The 18,633-nt window shown below is 36.7% G+C and overlaps 1 protein-coding gene across 1 annotated transcript in view; it reads right to left on the reverse strand.

Moving 5' to 3' along the window:
- Positions 1–18,633, reverse strand: part of PRKCE (protein kinase C epsilon) — a 303,251-nt gene that overhangs the window by 90,684 nt on the left and 193,934 nt on the right. The window contains exons 7-10 of the mRNA XM_086628712.1: positions 16,541–16,683; positions 15,215–15,311; positions 13,391–13,602; positions 11,862–12,035 (exon numbers count right to left, since the gene is read on the reverse strand). Of these exons, the coding sequence (XP_086484838.1) occupies positions 11,862–12,035; positions 13,391–13,602; positions 15,215–15,311; positions 16,541–16,683 (626 nt within the window). The remainder of the gene's footprint in view (positions 1–11,861; positions 12,036–13,390; positions 13,603–15,214; positions 15,312–16,540; positions 16,684–18,633) is intronic.

Below are 18,633 nucleotides of genomic sequence, written 5' to 3' on the forward strand. Positions count from 1 at the left end.
ACTACTGTAGAAGATGATGGAGAAATAGTGCAGATACATCAGTTTGGAGATTTTTAATGGCATATACACTACTTTCAGAAATACTGTTAAAAAGAAATTATATAAATATGTATACTGCACTATAGGGTTGTCTGTTTGCAGATGAGGTATCAAGAGGATTTCTCCACTCCAGGGTGGAGAACACAACGTAACATTAACATTTCTAAACAGTTTCCTACTTTTAACACTTCTCACAAACAACATTATGTGCAAAGATGCGACCTCATTATGTGCAAACCCACCATCTTTGACTCAGGAGAAGCCCAAGTCATCGATCTCTTGATACTGGGATAGCATTCTGGGAAAATATCACAATACACTTTATCCTGTACCTACACTCTTCCTGGACACCTGCTTTGGCATTGCTAGAGACAGGACACTGAGCCAAACAAGTCCTTCATGAGATCAGAGTCTGGTATTGCCTTTTCTTTGGCCCTTTGCACAAATTAGGTTTCCAGAAGAGGATGAAAGGAATCTAGCAAGAGGTTAAAAATTCACGTTTCAAGAGAAAAATTACATGAGCACACAGAATTAATGAAAACTGATAAATATATGCAAAATCCTTAGTCTACATATAACATTCTCTGTTCAATGTGTTTTCGTAATCCGTCCTGAAAATGAAGCTCTTTATAAATATCCATTGATCTGTGTAAGCGCCACACTGATTTTTTTTGTTCTATTTGATAAACACGAGCTACCTGAGCCAAGCTTTTTCAATACCTATTGAAAATCATTATTCATACACCTCTCCTCACTGTCTGGATTTCTGTAGTTCTATAAATGCAACAGTGACCTTTAAAAGCATTAATTGTATCTACTTTATTTTCCATACTTTCCTGTTTGCAGAACATGATTAATTTTTGGCAAAGCATATGCTTCACACAGCTGAAAACCCTGGCAATTCACAAGTCTAAATTAGTCAGACAACAGGAAACACTGTCCAAAATTCTGCCATCATTTAAGTGATCCTAATCCTCTAAAACAAGTAAAGCAGCACAGATGAAAACAGTGCGTCATCTTCAGGGTGTAGTTTTTTCTACAATTCAGAAAGCAGTTTTAAAGGGCAGAACTTTGTGTGATTATTTTAATATTGGGTTTCTGAGGATAGAAAAGAGAAAGTAAGTACCATCATAGACTTTTCAAGAAACCACTTATCAGTTAGAGTATTTGAATTTACTCATCTTGTGTGATTCTGCAAAGCTTCTTAGAAAACCATATTTATAGAAGGTTATGAAATGGATCCCTTTCATCCTTCTGTCGGCTGAATGGAAAGTTCAGTACCTAAAAGGATGATTTTCCTTCTTGTGTACTTCACAAGGTATACATATTCTGAAAGAAAGAACTCTAACTGGGTCTTTCTTAGATGTATTAAGGATAAAACGGGGTGGTCCCTCTAGGTCACAACCTAAAAATTAGTCTATGGAAATACGTAGACTTTCTACTAGCTGGTGTTATTCCATACACAATTAAAGTAGTTAAGTTTGTAACTTAACCTTCAGAGTGCCTTCCATGAACGCTCAGTTTCCTTATAATATACTACCTTTAAAAGAAGGAAGATTTTTTCCAGCATAGCTACTGCTGTTATTTAAAGTAGTGTCATTGGTTGATTATTATTTTTAAGAGTCATACCATTCCGACATAACCTCATTAATCCTTAGAGGACTCAGTGGCCTGATCACAGCAAAGCTAACCTTATGGAGAGTCACTGTGCATGGGAAAGAGACTTACAGTTATTAAATACACTGTGTGATGCAGGAAAAGATGGATTAGTACATCCAATGAGGGAAGAGTAAAATATTGCTACATTGTGTAGGAAGAGAAAGACTGTGAGCAGATTAAGCAGAGGATTTCCCTCCAGGAAACAATTTAAAACACTGTTTTATACTAGTTTTATAATATAATAGACATGTTAGTAGAATATATTCTGTGATCACAATATAAATAATTCATGCTTCAGTAATAATCAGAATCTACTTACTATGAAAAGGAATATTAACTAAAACTCATAGCCCTTTCTCTCTTCTCAGTCTCGTTTGAAGGTGACTATGCACATTTTTAGACACGGAAAGTGGAGAATGGAAAAACAAGGCGTTTCACAGTAGTTTATAGCCATTTGCTGTAAGATGAAATAGTAGAGTCCAAACCCTAATGTTCACTGTCATGATCTCCAAATTGCTAAAGAGTCTTTGCATTCCTGTGAACTACTGTATCAATAAGCACAGCCAGGACTTGGAAGGAGTCTTTATTATTCAGGTTTCCTTAGTTCTGAACAATTACTTTTTAATGACCAATCAGTCTACTAGAAGAGAACAGAAAGCATTAATGATGAGATACAGTATATTTGTACATGTTTTATGGATTTACGTTTACTGTTTCTTGCTATTAGTGGAAGTTGTACATGCTCTTTATACAGCATTTTCAGCCCTGGTGCAAAGGCATTGTGGACACGTAGCCCCACAAGTGACACACCACTCACTCTCCTCCAGTCTCTTAACTGCTAAGTTAACATTATGGATCACCTTCCTTGTCATCTTTTTCAAGGAGATAAACAATGCACTGAATACTTCTCAGCTTACAGAATGGCCTTGGGCTCACCTTACGTGGGAACACAAAGCAGCTCTCTAAATGCTTCCCCACACACAAGCATGAGAGTATAGGCTGGGCATCACTACTCTTAGCCCATGGTACTTAGGCAAGTGTAAACCCTGCTGCCATCAAAAAAGTGTGTGTGTTTCTGCTAAAAGTACTCACCCACAAGAGAGATAAAATGGCATAAACTGGAATCCCTTAAATCATCTCAAATACCCATTAACAGTGTAAAAATAATCTGATGGTATGGTTTTGAGAAGAAGAGATCAAGCGTAATTTAAGTTATACCCCACTCAAGTTTGGCCCACCTCACACATGGCGTGTGGTGCAGAAGATGTGTTATGCCAAATCTAAAATTACTCTGTGTACATGCTAAAAAAAGCAATGAAGATTTTACTGAAGATGCAAAACCAAATGTTTTGCAAATTCCACTTCTTTCCCATGGTGAAATTCTCTCGTGTACAATTAACCATTTACTAAGCTTACTGTTGTTATAACCAAAAAAAAAAAAAAAGTAGTTGTATTAAAGTGCCCAAATGAATTCCAACGAGAATCATTTCCTGCATTTAGAAAAGAAGCTGCAGAAGAATCACATTTTATATGCAGTTTCCTTTTTCCTGACTCTCCCTTTGGGGTGCATTAGTTGTTTACTTGTCTGAGCAACACCTCACAAACACAGTATTAAATGTTTTCCCACAATCGCTTAGGTAAAACAGGCTTTTTTTCAATAGCTTTAAAAACAGTTAACTAGCTTAAATGAGGCATCCTGATAGCTACCCATGTAAGCATTACATTTCCACTTATTTTAAAGACAGGTTTTGTTTTTACAAATTCATTTTTATATTGAACCTATGAGAGGCAAATTGTGAACCGTGCTTTATGGCTATAAAATACAAGAAAAAGCAGAAAGAGCACTATAACAAAGGGCCAGCTGGTTCATGTAGGTCATGTACTCAGGTCTCTTCTGTCCAAATTGGGGATCCTATACCAGCTGCGAGGATGGTCTCCAGCCCTCAGTGCAGAGGAAGGACAGAAAGGAGGGTCATAGCGTATGACTGCAGGGTGACAGATCCTGCTCCAAACCACTCAGGCACACTTCTTCCAGGGGCTGCTGCCACAAGGCAGGTTACCCTTATCCTTCCCACTCCTCTCTTCCAAGACAAAACTAAACTAAAAGCCACAATCCAGCCTTAACCTGCAGGATTTCATTTAAAGCAGCATTGCTCAATTATCCTGCTGGATGAGCAACAGTACTCCATTCCCACAAAAGTTGTAAGATTGAGGATGCCAGAAAAGGAACCAACCGGCATGATGTTGACAAAGCCATAGTGCAAAGCTTACACAGAGATTTTTGTGGACCCAGCAAGTGATGGATCTACTCCAGTTCCGTTCAAAGTCTGCTACCCTCTTTGCCCTGTTTGGATGACAATATTCCTGCCTCCAGTGATCTCTGCTACAGCACGGTGTACAAGACAGACAGACTTGCCAGGAAAGTTACTGGCAAAGTATCTGGTACTACTTTGAAAATTCCTCCCCTCAAACATGCCTCAACTGGAGAAACACATTTTTCCCCCCAGAGGAAAAGTGTGCAAAATGTAGTTCCAGCTCCTCTGTCCAAGAGGTATGAAAACAGTACCTAAAAGGCCCTTAGCTTCACCTGTTACCCTAAAAGCCTCCTGTCGGCACATGATCACATCAGGATTAAAATCTTGAAGCTGAATTTTACGCTTGGCTACACTAAGATGTTTCTAACACAATGAACTACTGGCATAGTTAACTCTATAACCCTAATATGCAGACACGAAGACCAAGGTAAATAAAATCCGTGCAAACTCCAGCTTGCCCTCACCTATTTCATGATGGCAGTTGCAGTGAATTCTGGCCACAGATGCTGACTCGGGACTATTCCCGGGGTTGTTGAGGCCTCAGTTGGTTACAGCAAAGCAATCCATGGAGCTGCAGCTGCGGCACTCACTTGTATACATGCAAACTAGGAACAAGCCCCAGCTTTGAGAGGGTGTGAAAGAGTCCTGTTCAGTTTGGGTGCTACATCACAAAATAAAAGTCTTTCCTGTCTGAAAGAGAAGCATTTAGACTCTTCTGATTGATGCTGGAGGAGTAATTTCTCCTACGGGCCCTTGATGAGCCTGGCTGCACTGATAGTCTGACTTGAAGTTTAACACTAAAAGGACTAATATGAACAATGAATCTTCAGTGAGCTAACCAGGCTTTAATAATCCTTCAAGAGCAGCTAGCAATAACTGAGCAGAATAATAGCAAGTTTCCCAAAACCGGGTCATCATGCTGGAAACAGGGGCTTGTGTGTGTGAAAGACAATGATTACAGTATTTAATCATCAGCTTCACCGTTCCAACTATTCTTGACCTCAGTGTCTACTTTTAGACAACACAATGATTGCGGTCAATGCATTCATACTGTGTAGCAGTCAAAAGGAAATCTAAATTTAACATACACAGCACGCAAAATGCTGGAAAACCTTATTCTGCCAAAATTTCATGTATTTACATGACTTCTTGGCTGTATGATACATGAGACATCACCAGATACCACTCTAACGTCTGCTGCTTCAGGAAATATTCTGAAGAATGAGTAAGTATCAGTTAATTTAATTTCTTACATTATGAACTGCCTGTAGAAACCAGCTGGGAATTAAAAAATAGGTGCTATTGCACATATTCTGTATATGCACATATATAATAATACAGGTAAATAAAATACTACAACTGAGTTTGAATATAAATATATATAAATGATACCATAATATAAACAGTATAAATAACATTGTTTCATGCTTATCTACCATTTTATTCTACCTTTTTACCAGTTAACACCATTAAATCTTTGTCCATAATTTTATATTTAAATTGTATTAAAATATTTAAGCACTGAAATAGCTAAAAATACAGGGACTAATTCAGTCTTTTGTCTCACACATGTACAAATACACTGAAGCAGGGATAATAATGAACAGAATTTGGCCCTAAAAAGTTCTAATTTGACGCTAATCAGTAATAAAAGGCAATGCAAACTTGTGCTAAACAGATTACAGCCATATAGCAATATCTGCATAATGGCTTTAGCTGCTTAGCAACGAAAGCACAAGAATACCAGATAAAATGGATTATAAGCTTTGATTAGTCCCAGATGAATGTAACAGTGGCCAGTCAGTCAAATTAACTTTGCACTGTATATCATAAATGACACTACTCTGAGCTATTATTACAGAAGACATTTACTTTTTTGTACAAATACATGTAAGAGAAATCTTGCTTTTCTATTACCAAAGACAGTTTTGGTCACATGCTGGAGTGATTCTTCTTAAATTAACTTAGAAAACGTGACTTAAAGACATCATAAGCATATGATTCTCTTTCCTTTTGCTGTTTTAGATTTTCTTACACAAATCAAACAAGTAATTTTGAAAACATAGTTCTGTTTTAAAAATTTTGCAGTGTTCCATTTTTTCATAGTGATCCTTGTGCATTGTAATAACATTGTACTACTAGACTTCCAAAACCTCCTCGAAAACATTTAAATACAACCCATGAGTAGAAGGAGGACTCATTACTCTTGGTTTTTACAAAGAGGTCTGATGCAGAAAGAGGTTCAGTGATCTGCGAAAAATCTCATAGGAACATTGTGACAGCTGAAACTGAAACAAAATTTCCGAAATCTTAGCTTTATAAACACTGGCCTTCTAGCATTACCCAGTGTGTGCTAGATTCAGTGCAAATGCACAGAAAGGAACAGTACCTGAACCACAGCACTCACAATCTTGGATAAACCAGTAGTAAGCCACTACGTAGAACATAACAGTTAAGGGATCAACATAGTGGTAATAGGATCACTACAGCTTATTCCTACACATCCTTCAGTTCTGCCACTGTCACGTGGCTAATCTCCACCTTACAACACCAGAACACAGGAAAGAAGTGAATGCTCTTGCAGGTCAGCTCAGGAGCTATGTTATGAATAGATACACTGCTTTTAACATGCAGACAATTGTCCAGAAAAAAAAGTTTTTATGGGTGGGATAAGTCTAACTATTTACTGTAGTAACTCACAGTCTTTCTCTGTCCTTTGTTTTATTACTTGTTTTCTCAAATAGAAACAGCTATAATGCTGACTAAAGACTCTTTACAAGTTATGCAACTTTATCATTCAACAGGAACAGTGCTTTGTACTAATAGTACTCTCTACTATGTGTACAAGGCAATTTTGTTGAAGATAGTACTCTGAAAAGAGCAGGAGAGCACTAGTTCTAAACTTATCTAATATCATGAAATTGGACAAAAAAGCAAATGGTAGAAGTTAAAAGCAGTAGCTCTCTAGTCTTCTAAATTTATAATAAATTATTGTAATAAAGCTTTCACTGTCTTAATTTTAAAAACATTTTATTTCTGAAGTATTTTTTGGGACAATTCATTATAAATGATAGGGTATGCACATATATGTATATGCATATCATAGGGTAGAGGTCTAGAAAACTTGTACACTTGTACACACACAAGTACCATGAAGAAGGTTGACAGGGGTGTAGGATTATACCTTTATTTTGTAGAATCTCAACTTTCCATTAAAACAGACTTTAATTTTCACAGTTCTGATACTTCCAACTGTGAACAAAGTACCACAAATACAAGAATGTCGTCGGAGAAAACAGCTCTAGAAATACTTAAATCCCTTTTCCTAACCACCTATCTGAAGCATTATCAATGAAACCTAATGTTGACACTGTTGCATAGTTGATCACTGAAGCATGGTGCAATGCTGGAATGGAGACGACATTGGAGAGGGAAACCAAGCAGCAACAGTGTTATTGTCACGTAAGATACTCCTTACAAGGAACCAGCACATCAAAGAGAAGATAGTAGGAAGAGTGAAAAAAGAATGTAAACAGTAGAAGCTCTGAAAAAAACTCAACATTTTCTCAATCAAGGACACAACGAAGTCCTGAGTAAATCAAAGATGACGATAAGCAAAGGTCGTTTATAACAAAAAATGCTGTACCCTGTATACTAGGCCTTGGGCAAGTTTTGCTATGGGTGTGTCAAACACAGAATGCAGTATTCTTTATACCCCAGCTGACAGACCACACACTAACCAGAAATCAAACCTCTGAATACACTGACAGATGCATTGACCATATTCTGCAAAAACAAGAAGGGAAATGCTGCCATAGTATAGGAGCGTTAAAAAATACTATCCAAGTGTGACATGGTTTTATAAGATCTGCTACACTAAACTCTCTGAGCTCCTTCCACGTAAAAACACGCATCGGCTGAGGTCCTGCCTGTAGATTTTACATTCTTTCTAATGTGTAGGACTGGGTTGCTGAGTTCATACCTCAAACTATTGCAGACAAAACATCATATATCAGCTTCGCATACTTTATCCCAAGCTTTGGAACTGAAACCAGCTCACTTGACTTCCAGGTCACTGCAGAAGACCGTAAAACAGTCCCTGAAGTATAATTTTTTAATATATATATGATTTTAATATGGAAAGCTTATTTTTTCGGGGGCTCAATTTTGATTAGCTTAAAGCAAACAGGTTTGATTAAAGTCAGCTTTTGGATTAAGAAGGAATATGAGAAATATCAGTCTCAAGAATAATCCTTTAAAATAAGGAAGCTAGATGTGACTGCTAAAAGTAAATTCAGATATGTAGGGCTAAACCAACATTTTTGTATAAGGTATGCTGTTATTAGCCATTATTTGGCATAATTTCTGAATTCCAAGATAATTTTCAATATGATCCCTTAGTTGTTGAGATAATAATGGTATAATTCAGTAAACCATCATGGAATCATAGAATAGTTTGGGTTGGAAGGGACATTAAAGATCAATTAGTTCCAATCTCCCTGCTATGGACAGGGACACCTTCCCCTAGGTCAGGTTGCTCAAAGCCTCATCCAATCTGGCCTTGAACACTTCCAGGGATGGGGCTTCCACAACATCACTGGGCAACCTGTTCCAGTGCCTCACCACCCTCAGAGCGAAGAACTGCTTCCTTAGATCTAATTTTAACCTACTCTCCTTCAGTTTAAAGCCATTATCCCTTGTTCTTTCACTACATGCCCTTGTAAAACATCCCTCTTCAGCTTTCTTGGAGTCTGGAAGGCTGCTCGAAGGTCTCTCTGGAGCCTTTTCTTCTCCAGGCTGAACAACCCCAACTCTGTCAGCCCGTCTTCATAGGAGAGGTGCTCCAGCCCTCAGTTCATCTTCGTGGCCCTCCTCTGGACTTGCTCCAACAGATCCATGTCCTTCTTATGTTGAGGGCTCCACAGCTGAACACAATACTCCAAATGATACTAATGAAAAGTTTGCTTCATGTAAAAAACAAATACTGAGGCATATTTATTGTGAAAATTTTGCCTAAAAATATTAGGCAACTTCTCTGCAGTGTTTTCACTTTATTACTGAAGGAAAACATTGCAATATATTATAAAGTCAAACTTATACATTAGTATTTTTGTGGAAGAGGAACAAAGCCAGTAATCTCCTTACATATATAAAATCTCTGAGTGCTCTGACAGTGAATACTGAGTCAATCTTCCCATTGAGTCAGGGTGTATATGACAAACATGCTCTACTTGAAATGTGAAACTTAATTCCAGCATGATAATTTCAGGGACCAGTCCTGCAAAGTACAGAAGTCATGGCAGGGCATACAATTGCAGCATAAGTAACTAGACACTACTGTTAAACACATTTTAAACTCTATTGTAGAATAGCCTTTGTCTCAGTAAAGCTATTTTAACAAAAGACCATGTTTGTTCAAGCAAGTTTTTCTAGCTGTTTTTCCACTGAACCTGAGCAAACCATTCAGTGACTAATTTACTTGGTACGTTTTCATTTGTTGTCATTCATAGATAATTTATAGCTTTAGCAGATATATTGCTTTTGCTTTTACATATGTTTTGGTTTTTTGTTTCTTTATAAAGAGTTTTTTGCAAATTGTTCTTAGGCCATGCTCAGAAAAAAACTTCCAATTTTTCAACTGCGGACTTTTAGCTTGATTGGGTATCACCACTAGGTGTAGTTTTGGTTGTTTGATAAGAGTTACTAGCCTATGATTTGTAACTATAAATCATGTAACTGTCAGTTCCTCCAAGTTCAAGCAAAGCCACAAACTATAGTTTCTGTCTAGTCAAGATATCTGGGAAGAGAAAAGATGGTGAGAAGAAATTTCTGAGTATCTTACTTTGATGAATGGCTTTGGAGAGCAAGGAGGAAGGTAGAAAGCATGATACAAAGGAAGGGAGAACAGATGAGAAATAAAAAGAAAGAACTTTCCAGGAAACCAGAGAAGTAGCAGGAGAGAGAACCTTCTGCCATAATTCACTTAATGTAAAACTGATCTTTACCAATACTCTGCCATATGATTCACATCAGGCTGGTGATACATTTATTTACACTTCAGGGAGTGCAATTTGCCTTAGTCCTGAAGGTTCCTCTCTGTCCACAGTTATCCCTCACTCCAGTACAATCTTTTTATCACTTTCTTAATCTGAAAGAATACGCTCGATTCTAGTTATAGATTTTAAAACAATACGTTAAAACATTTAAAGAGTATGTTCACGCATACATTCAAACAAAGTGAAAGTCTGAATGCATGGAACATCCTCTGTAGGCATAAATTGTACACACATCTTCCTGGACTATTTTTTTATGTTAATTTCAAAGCATATAAAACACTAATGCTTTTTCACTATTTTAAGAACTGAATGAACATATTAAATATTTGCTATTTGCATTTTTGAACACACTATAATCTTGATCCTACTAGCCATTTTCCTACGGCTTTCCCACTGCCCTGTTTATCTTTTCTGACAACTTGGCTGGAAGATCTTTTAGTCACTGTTTTTCTATAATTCTACACACACAATTATTGCAATTGCTCATTTATGCCATACATAGTTCTGGTTATAATATGTGAACCTGTATGTATTTACATATGCACACACATACAGACTATTAGTAACTCTTAATTTTGTTCAATATGCTAATTTAATTATTCATTTACTCTGCAAAACTTTTCCATTAAATTGACTCAAATACTCCAGAGTAGTGTCTTACTGAAAGAAAAAAACAAAGCAGAATTTTGAAGGAGGCTGATTAATTTTCAAGTGTTTTATTTAAAACACACATATATACTAACATCTACACTCATTCCCTACAGGTCGAAAACTCATCCCGTTGAAATGAATGTCATATTTAGTTCAACAGGCAAAAGTTCAAACCTTGGTGCTTTAAAATAGTAAATATTTTATCAGGCACTTCAAAAATAATGGATGCTTCTGTAAATTCAATTATATATGATGTGTATTCTATCTGCAAGACAGATTAACCTCGTGGGGTTTTTTTTTGTCCATAAAGCTTTCTGGACAATCAGGTAAAAAACTGTCAGCTTAGCTGAATAACAAGAAAGAAATAAGGGACTAGAAAATAAGAACCAGAAATATTCTGTGAACACAACCGATTTCAAGCACTTAGACTGACTGGATTCAGAAATCCTAGAGAGTCAGCTAAACCGTCCAAACGTTCACTTACATTTAAGCAGCAAATCCAAAACATGTGCTATGAAGAGGAATTCTATATGAAAAACTACCAACAAGGAACACACCATGGCTCTTGTTATCAGCTCTCTCTCCCTTTCTTTCTCCCTGCTCCTGAAGCACATTGGAGGCACTAACACTATAGTAACTTATTTGATAAGCAGTATGCCTATTTCCTTTCTCTTTTGAACATTTTTTTTATACTACATAGCACAAGAAAACTAAAAATATGAGTGTTTTGCATAATCTAATTTCTCTCAAGATCATTTTAGAATTTTTACTCTGAATACTGGAGAAAAAAAACATTTGTACTTAATTCAACAAATGATACATCATATTAATGTACAGAAGAAACCCAGAACATGGTCAGTAGTTTTTTTGTGGTTTATGTATGTGTTTTGGTTTTTTTTCCCCCTCTTCATTTTTTAACTCATTTACTGCCATCTCCTGGTACTTACAAGGTAATAGTATTTATGCTATTTTAACAGCGGCCAGTACTCCTGTTTAAAACTACTGAAATTCTGAAATGTCAAAAAAACTTCAGAAATATTTTAGAAATATTGCTGTACTTTTTACATTTCTGTCTTTTATTCCAGAAATTGCGAATATATATATATTGGGCACCACCTGGTAAAAGGTTCATGTAGCTTACCTTCGTCTGGAAGCAGCAGTAAAGTTGTGTTAGGTATGGATGTTTCCGTGCTAATGCCAGAATTCTCTTTTCTGTCATTGTACAGTCTACATCGTCATCTTGAAGTATGACATCTTTCTTCAAGACTTTCACTGCATATACTTCATCTTTCCCTTTTAGTTCAGCTAGCATTACCTAAAACAAACAGAAATTGTTTACATATGAACAACAGATAACCACAAATGCAGGGTCGTATATGAGTTTGACTGCACTGGAAATATAAAGACAGTTTCATACTTGCCTGAATGAAGTTGTATGTTCATAGAATTAAAACTAAAGCAATGTAATTTTGGAAAAATATACTTCTGGTATTCTTTATATTTGAAACAGATGATACCTTTTTTTTGTTTGTTTTTAGTTAAGAATGGAGAAGATTAAAAAATTTTATTCCCTCATGGAAATATCTTAATGAGTACTTATTAATGAGATCTCAAAAACTGAAAAAGGAAGTAAGTTTATCTAGAATAGAAATTTATTTCCCACTTTTATCTCCCACTTTTGGTGGTGAGATTTGTGTGTGACAAATTTAGCATACAATCCCATGTATCATTCTGGTTACTTTCATGTTGTTGATTTTAACTACTACTTTTGTTTAAGGTTCAAATCCTACACTGTGTTTACGGTCAGTTCTGGCTTAGAGCCAGGGTAATCTTCAGAGAAAGGATTAGAAAACAGGGAGGCAAAGGAACTGCTTCGGCCCTGTCCCTCTGCATCTGCAGTTCCTGTATATCAAGCAAGGAAGAGTGTACTTCTGAAACAGATTCACATTTCAGTCCTCCACTTTGATTCCATGGTGCACAGCACTATGGAAAGAAAATCTATAAGCACTGTAAAGAGAGCAATGCCTCTTCCACCCTCATCAGTTCTCTACTATGGGAAGGTATTTGGTGAGTTACATCTTTGCTAAATACGTGGTATTTTGGGCAACTGTCTAAGCCTCTGGCACTCATTGTATCTGAGTAGAAAGGCTTGAAGTCTGCTTCCTCCAGCACCGAACACACCCACTGAGTCAAAACAAGCACACAAACTGTTCTATGAAATAAGTAAACTTGAACTGGGCATTTTCTAGAAAGGGAATGAACTCAGAACTCCACTGCATTATTTCTGGGCTGATTTTTCCTGCTTGACCACAATCGATTATCTTGTTGAACAGGATGTATGTAACTGTATGTATGTCTTCATTACCAATATCCTGAAATAGTGAAACATTGACATTTTGTTTCAAAAGACTTGACCCTAGTTAAAGAAGTGAGCGAAAGAACAGAAAATTCCAGCTGATCAGGAGGCTGATATTCCTGATCTGTGGGGTAAAAGCTCCTTTTACCCAATGGGCAAAGCATGGAAGGAAATGCCTGGGGTGGAAGCACTTTCTGAATGTCACTATGAATACTTTCAAAGCAGTACAATCAAAAAAAGCCTGCACACCAGTGAAAAACCAAAACCAAACCAAAACTAAAACCCAACAATAACTAAACCAAAAAACTACTCACCTTGCCAAAGCTGCCTTTTCCTAATACTTTGATGAAGTTGAACTCTTCAAGGCCTATTCGCTTGGTCTGAGCCTGTTTGACCTCCCCGTTTTCACCGTTCTCCCCTGCTTTAAGCTGGTTGTCTGATGACGTTGTAGCTGCTGCTCTGTGTTCCTCTCCCCGGTTGTCAAACGATAACGCTTTCCTAATGTTGTTTTCTAGTTCTTTGATTTCTGTGGAAATATTAGAAAAAAGTGTTCATTTTAACCAACCATCAGGAAAACAGCCTGTGTTAGTCTGTAACAGTTTTGGGACGGGACACTCATCATGCCTGAATACTGTGTAGAACATTCTGTGGTTAAGACTACCTATTCAGTAAACTGCTTCTCCGTCTTACAGTAATCAGCCAAAACCTTGCTCTAACAGGAAGGGTGGCCTTTGAAAATGAACCTAAGAGAATTACATACCCCAAACTTGAAAGGCAAGTCAGAATAGTGGCCAAATAGTTGTTTTAGTGATTTTGGGTGTTCCTGTACCACAAAGTACTTTGTTTTGAATACTCCTGTCTTCCTGCAGCACTTACTCATCTTCCTGCTTAAGTATTTGAGAGTTGTATCTTCAAAAGTTCAAAGGACAGTTGGGTCAATAAAGTGTTTGACCACTTCCTAGTGCTGCTTCAAGCAGCAATTGTGTAGATCTGCTAAATAGTTCTGAAGGTTTCTCAATGCTTAACACAGTGAGTCCCGGTGACTATTGGACCTCGGGGTTTGTCTCAAGCTCTTGCATAGTATTTCTGCCTGATGGCCTTTGAAGCAACAACTTTACTGGAAAGCTACAAAAGTGAAATTTAAGAGAAAATTTAGACAAATTATTTTTTCTTATTTTAAGCAAAACATCAGATATCTAAAAAATATTATTTAACCAAAATATTGTCTGTGAAGCCAAAAGGCTGACAAATTTAAATCAGTTCTGGACTCAGAGTTTTACAGTACTTATGACCATGGAGCCTTGGAAGTCTCTTCCCTAAAAATAAGGCTGAAAAACTCTTCAGCTGTAAATTATTTTCATATAATTTGACACAAAAGTATCCATCTTCCTATGTCTTGGTGTAAAGATTTTTCATTCATCAGTTTACACATGTGAGGGTACATAAGATAACTCACAGACTTCTGATTTTTAAAAATAAAAATCAGACCATATTCACAGAGTGCTGCTGATATGCATGTTCTGTCAATCAGGATGTTCAGCTCAATGAAATCAGGTCATATCAATGAAAATTAAAAGATTTGTCTCCAAATCTATGCATGAAAAAGAGTCACTGAAAGGAAACATGGGTTTACAAAGACTCTAGAGACCACACAGACACGCTACCATAGCCTAACTGGATGGAAGCTTTTATTATCACAAATGTTCAACACAGGATTGCAAGAAGGCAAATTTATCTCAAAAACTTATTAACAGAGAGAGGCTTTTCAGACAGATAAAGGCTCTCTCGAGTTCTGTGGTACTATTTAAAATGTTCTCACTCTTATAATAAAATATATTACATTAAGGTATTTGGTTAGGCAAGGACTCAATTAGTAAACTTCACAATATTTTAAGATAACTGTTTTGCAATTTTCCCTTTAAAAGTCACTTAATTTCACAGATTTAAATGAAATGAGAAGCAGGGCTTTTAAAAAAGCTATTGCATTTCATAACTTTATTTGTCCTTCATTTTCTGATGGTAACTACTTCATTGATTTGGTTCTACAGAGAGCGGGGCTGATAGCTTTTTTACTCCTCATAAAGAAGGATAATATGTGACAATATAAGTTAGTTAAGAAATAAAAAGAGATGTTCAACCTTGATCACATGGAGAAGTTGGTGCTGACTTTGACCTATCTTCTTCTGATGATGCACTTCCAGGAACTGGTGGTTGTGTCTCTGCACCTGCAATTAGCTAAGAACAATTCCAAAAGGGGTACTCAGCTATGAGATCCTCCTGTGTCAAGAGGAAATTTAATTTAACAACATTAATTCACAAGTAGAAGTATGACGTAAAGCGAAGATGTTCTACTCGTATAGATTCTATATAGGACCTCAACAATACAGTAGATGGCATCACACCAAATGAAGACCAAGACTTTCTTCTCTTTCTAGAGAAAGAACTAGCAATTTAAAGAAAAATAGGTTCTTAAGATGAAGTAAACATAATAGGCATACCCAGTGAGTGGGAAAGTTTTGTATAGCCACCATAAGCCTGTGTAGAAATCTATCGAGTAAATACATTTAACTATAACAAGTACCAGCAAGCACCGCAAACTAACTCATGCAGTAACAACCTGACAACACCTTTTCCCAGGAGTCACAGATCAATTAATTTATTCCTGAGTTTTCTATGTTTCTGTAACGTTTTAAAACAGTGTACACAATCAGGACATAATCATAATACAGTGTGCAATAATCAGGAAAACGAACAGAACCAAACGTCAACATTTTATGAAATTATGGTAAAAACTATTTCTGTAAGTAAGAGCAATGGGTCTGTTGTCACCATCATGCAAATAGAGATAGAAACATGGCCAAATTCTGATCCAGAATACATATTATCAATCCAGAATAACTCCAGAATACATATTATCAATCCAGAATAACTCCATCAGCTTTGGATGTATTTGGGGTCACCTATGCTTTTTATTTCTAGAACAGCTTAGTTCTTCCTGTAATAGTGATGATAACTTTGGAACCGTCACTTGGCAAACAGGTCCTCGTCATGAGAATCAGCACATGGATCACTTATCAGCATTTACAATGTTACGGAGGAGTGCTGTGTCTTAGTCAATCAATCGTTCAATGCCAATTCTGAGCCAAAAAGACATTTATGTTTTTTATGAACTGTTGTGTCAGACACACTCCCTCTGTCAAATTTCCTTCCTCAGAATTAAAAAGGGAAAATTCTTCCAGATTCTATACAGATCCAGGTTTGCAAAATTGTAGCAGGTCAAAATAAATCTCATATCAGAATTCAGAATAGATGATTTGCACTTATAAACCAAAAGTCAAAGTCTGAGTTCTGTACTAACTTCAAAGAAATTCTGTGCAAGTGAATGGGATTGAACCCCAACTAGTAAAGTTACAATGCAGCAATACTTCTCTCATTTTTCACGTGACACTACACAGCAAAATTACCTTTTTCCTCCTCTGCCCACTATTAGTGATCTTATCTGGAGTGACTCCAAGATCTGCAAGAACTTTAGCTATGCCTCTAGCATCCACTCCACAGTTTGGTGCCACATTTGTTTCACAGCGTCGATGTACATTCATCTTGCAAACTGCAGTGAAATATAAAGTAATAGAGTAACTGAAATACTACCTTGGCATGCATTTGTCTTACTTAAATCAGACCTTATTTGACCTACCAATAACTTTTTCAATTAAACATAATTTCAGTAGAAAAAACACTTAGCTGGATTTGCTAAGTCTAAATTGAAGTGACACTTCAATGTTAACATAAAATTATCAACCTGGTTATGAGTCTTCTGCTGTGATAATGCAGAACAGTATTTTCACATAATACCCAGGACAGACATAGGAACAACTGAAAATAACTAATGATCCTGTAAATCTTAAATAGAATTTGAAGAAAAGTCCTTCAGAGCTTGGATTTTAGCAGTCCACTTCTGCTCTCATACTGAGAGCACAACACCTGCTCATGTGTTATTGCTTCTTACTCTAGGAGTTAATCTACTTGAAAAAAGTAATGTAGGTAGACATAAAATCAACAGTGTTTTAAGTTTTAATAAAAGTCTTTGGCACTGTTAGACACTCTCTTTAGATGGCAATCATTTACTAAGCTCTCTCTCTTAAATACCATCTCCTGAATCTAGCTTACTAGTAAGAGGAAAAAAAGGTTACTTTGCTCCCAGGTTACGGGGTAGGGAGTAGAACATAGCTCCATTAAAAATAGAGAATGGATTTGTTAGGAGCGGATGATGCATTTTATCTTAGGCTTCACTGCCCTCTGGTGGAGCCAGGCATAAAGAAAGCAAAACTGCAATTGTAATCAAATTCTTCTAGATAAACATTCAACTGCTCAGTTTCCTCACTTCATTACTTTTTAGAGAAAAAAAAAAAAAAGATCAAAAAGTATGTATTTATAAAGTTGCATTTCATTATATTGTTCACCAACAATGCGTTCACCGCATAAGCCCTACAGAAACGCGCTACATTTGCCTCTCAGCCTACGCAGAGGCACTGTGGCTGCAGCAGTAACCACATGCTTCAGAAAGCAGGTGCCTTTCCTTTCCAAGCATGTTTCAGCTCACAAGAGGAGTAAAAAGAAATTGCTACACGTGGTATTTTCAGTGTACGTATATTCAGTGAGAAAAGCTCAGTAGCAAGTAAAATGTTTGACCTAGGATACATAACAGTGCACACCGAGGAACTGAACTGCTTGAAGTAAAGGAAGCAGGGAAATTTTGTACAGTCCAACTTTGTGAACGTATTTTGTAAAAAGAAGTGCAGGAATAAGCAGTGGAAAAAAAAAACACAGAAGAAGAAGAAACCTCTGGAATACGCTTTTCATGGTGTTAACTGGGCAAGCAAGTACATCTCTGAAGAAAGGAGCATTGTTTGGCACTTGTTAAGAGAGAAAACAAAGCACAGAAAAAATGACATTTCCAGCTCAGCTGAACTGCAGATTTCATGCAGACAATACTGCGTTTTTATAGGCACTAATTTGATGAACATGGGGAAAGCAACATAGGTTCTCTAAACTATTGTTTCTATGTATCTGCTACACAGTAAATGCATACATATGAGAAATAACATTATTTTCTACAGTTAAGAGGAAACGAGCCACTATGGTACTTGAGAGAGAATATGAAAGTGGAGTAATATATTCACAGATTAAGTGGAGAGATACTACAGCTCTGATTAAAACTCAAAGAGAAAAAAAATCATGTTTAATTGAAAAATCTTCTCTGAACATATCCCTACCATAATTAAGATAGCATTTGAACGAACTCCTTAATAGTAGTAAAGTAACAATATTCAGAGTCTAACATTTTATCACTGCTCAGTAGCTAGAATCACAAGGGAAGGCCTGAACTTCAGAATGCTCTCACTGTGTATCACTTTGCCATGAAAGAAATTTCTTCTTTCACTTGCTGCTCAGCAATTTGTGACACAAAGCATTAGGTCTGATCTTCACCTACAGTTATGTCTCATCTTCAATACTGCAAAGGATATATTTAATAGGTCACCCGCTTATACATAGTGTG

This window comes from Tauraco erythrolophus, chromosome 2 (assembly GCF_009769465.1).
Source record: "Tauraco erythrolophus isolate bTauEry1 chromosome 2, bTauEry1.pri, whole genome shotgun sequence".
NCBI classification, from domain to species: domain Eukaryota; kingdom Metazoa; phylum Chordata; class Aves; order Musophagiformes; family Musophagidae; genus Tauraco; species Tauraco erythrolophus.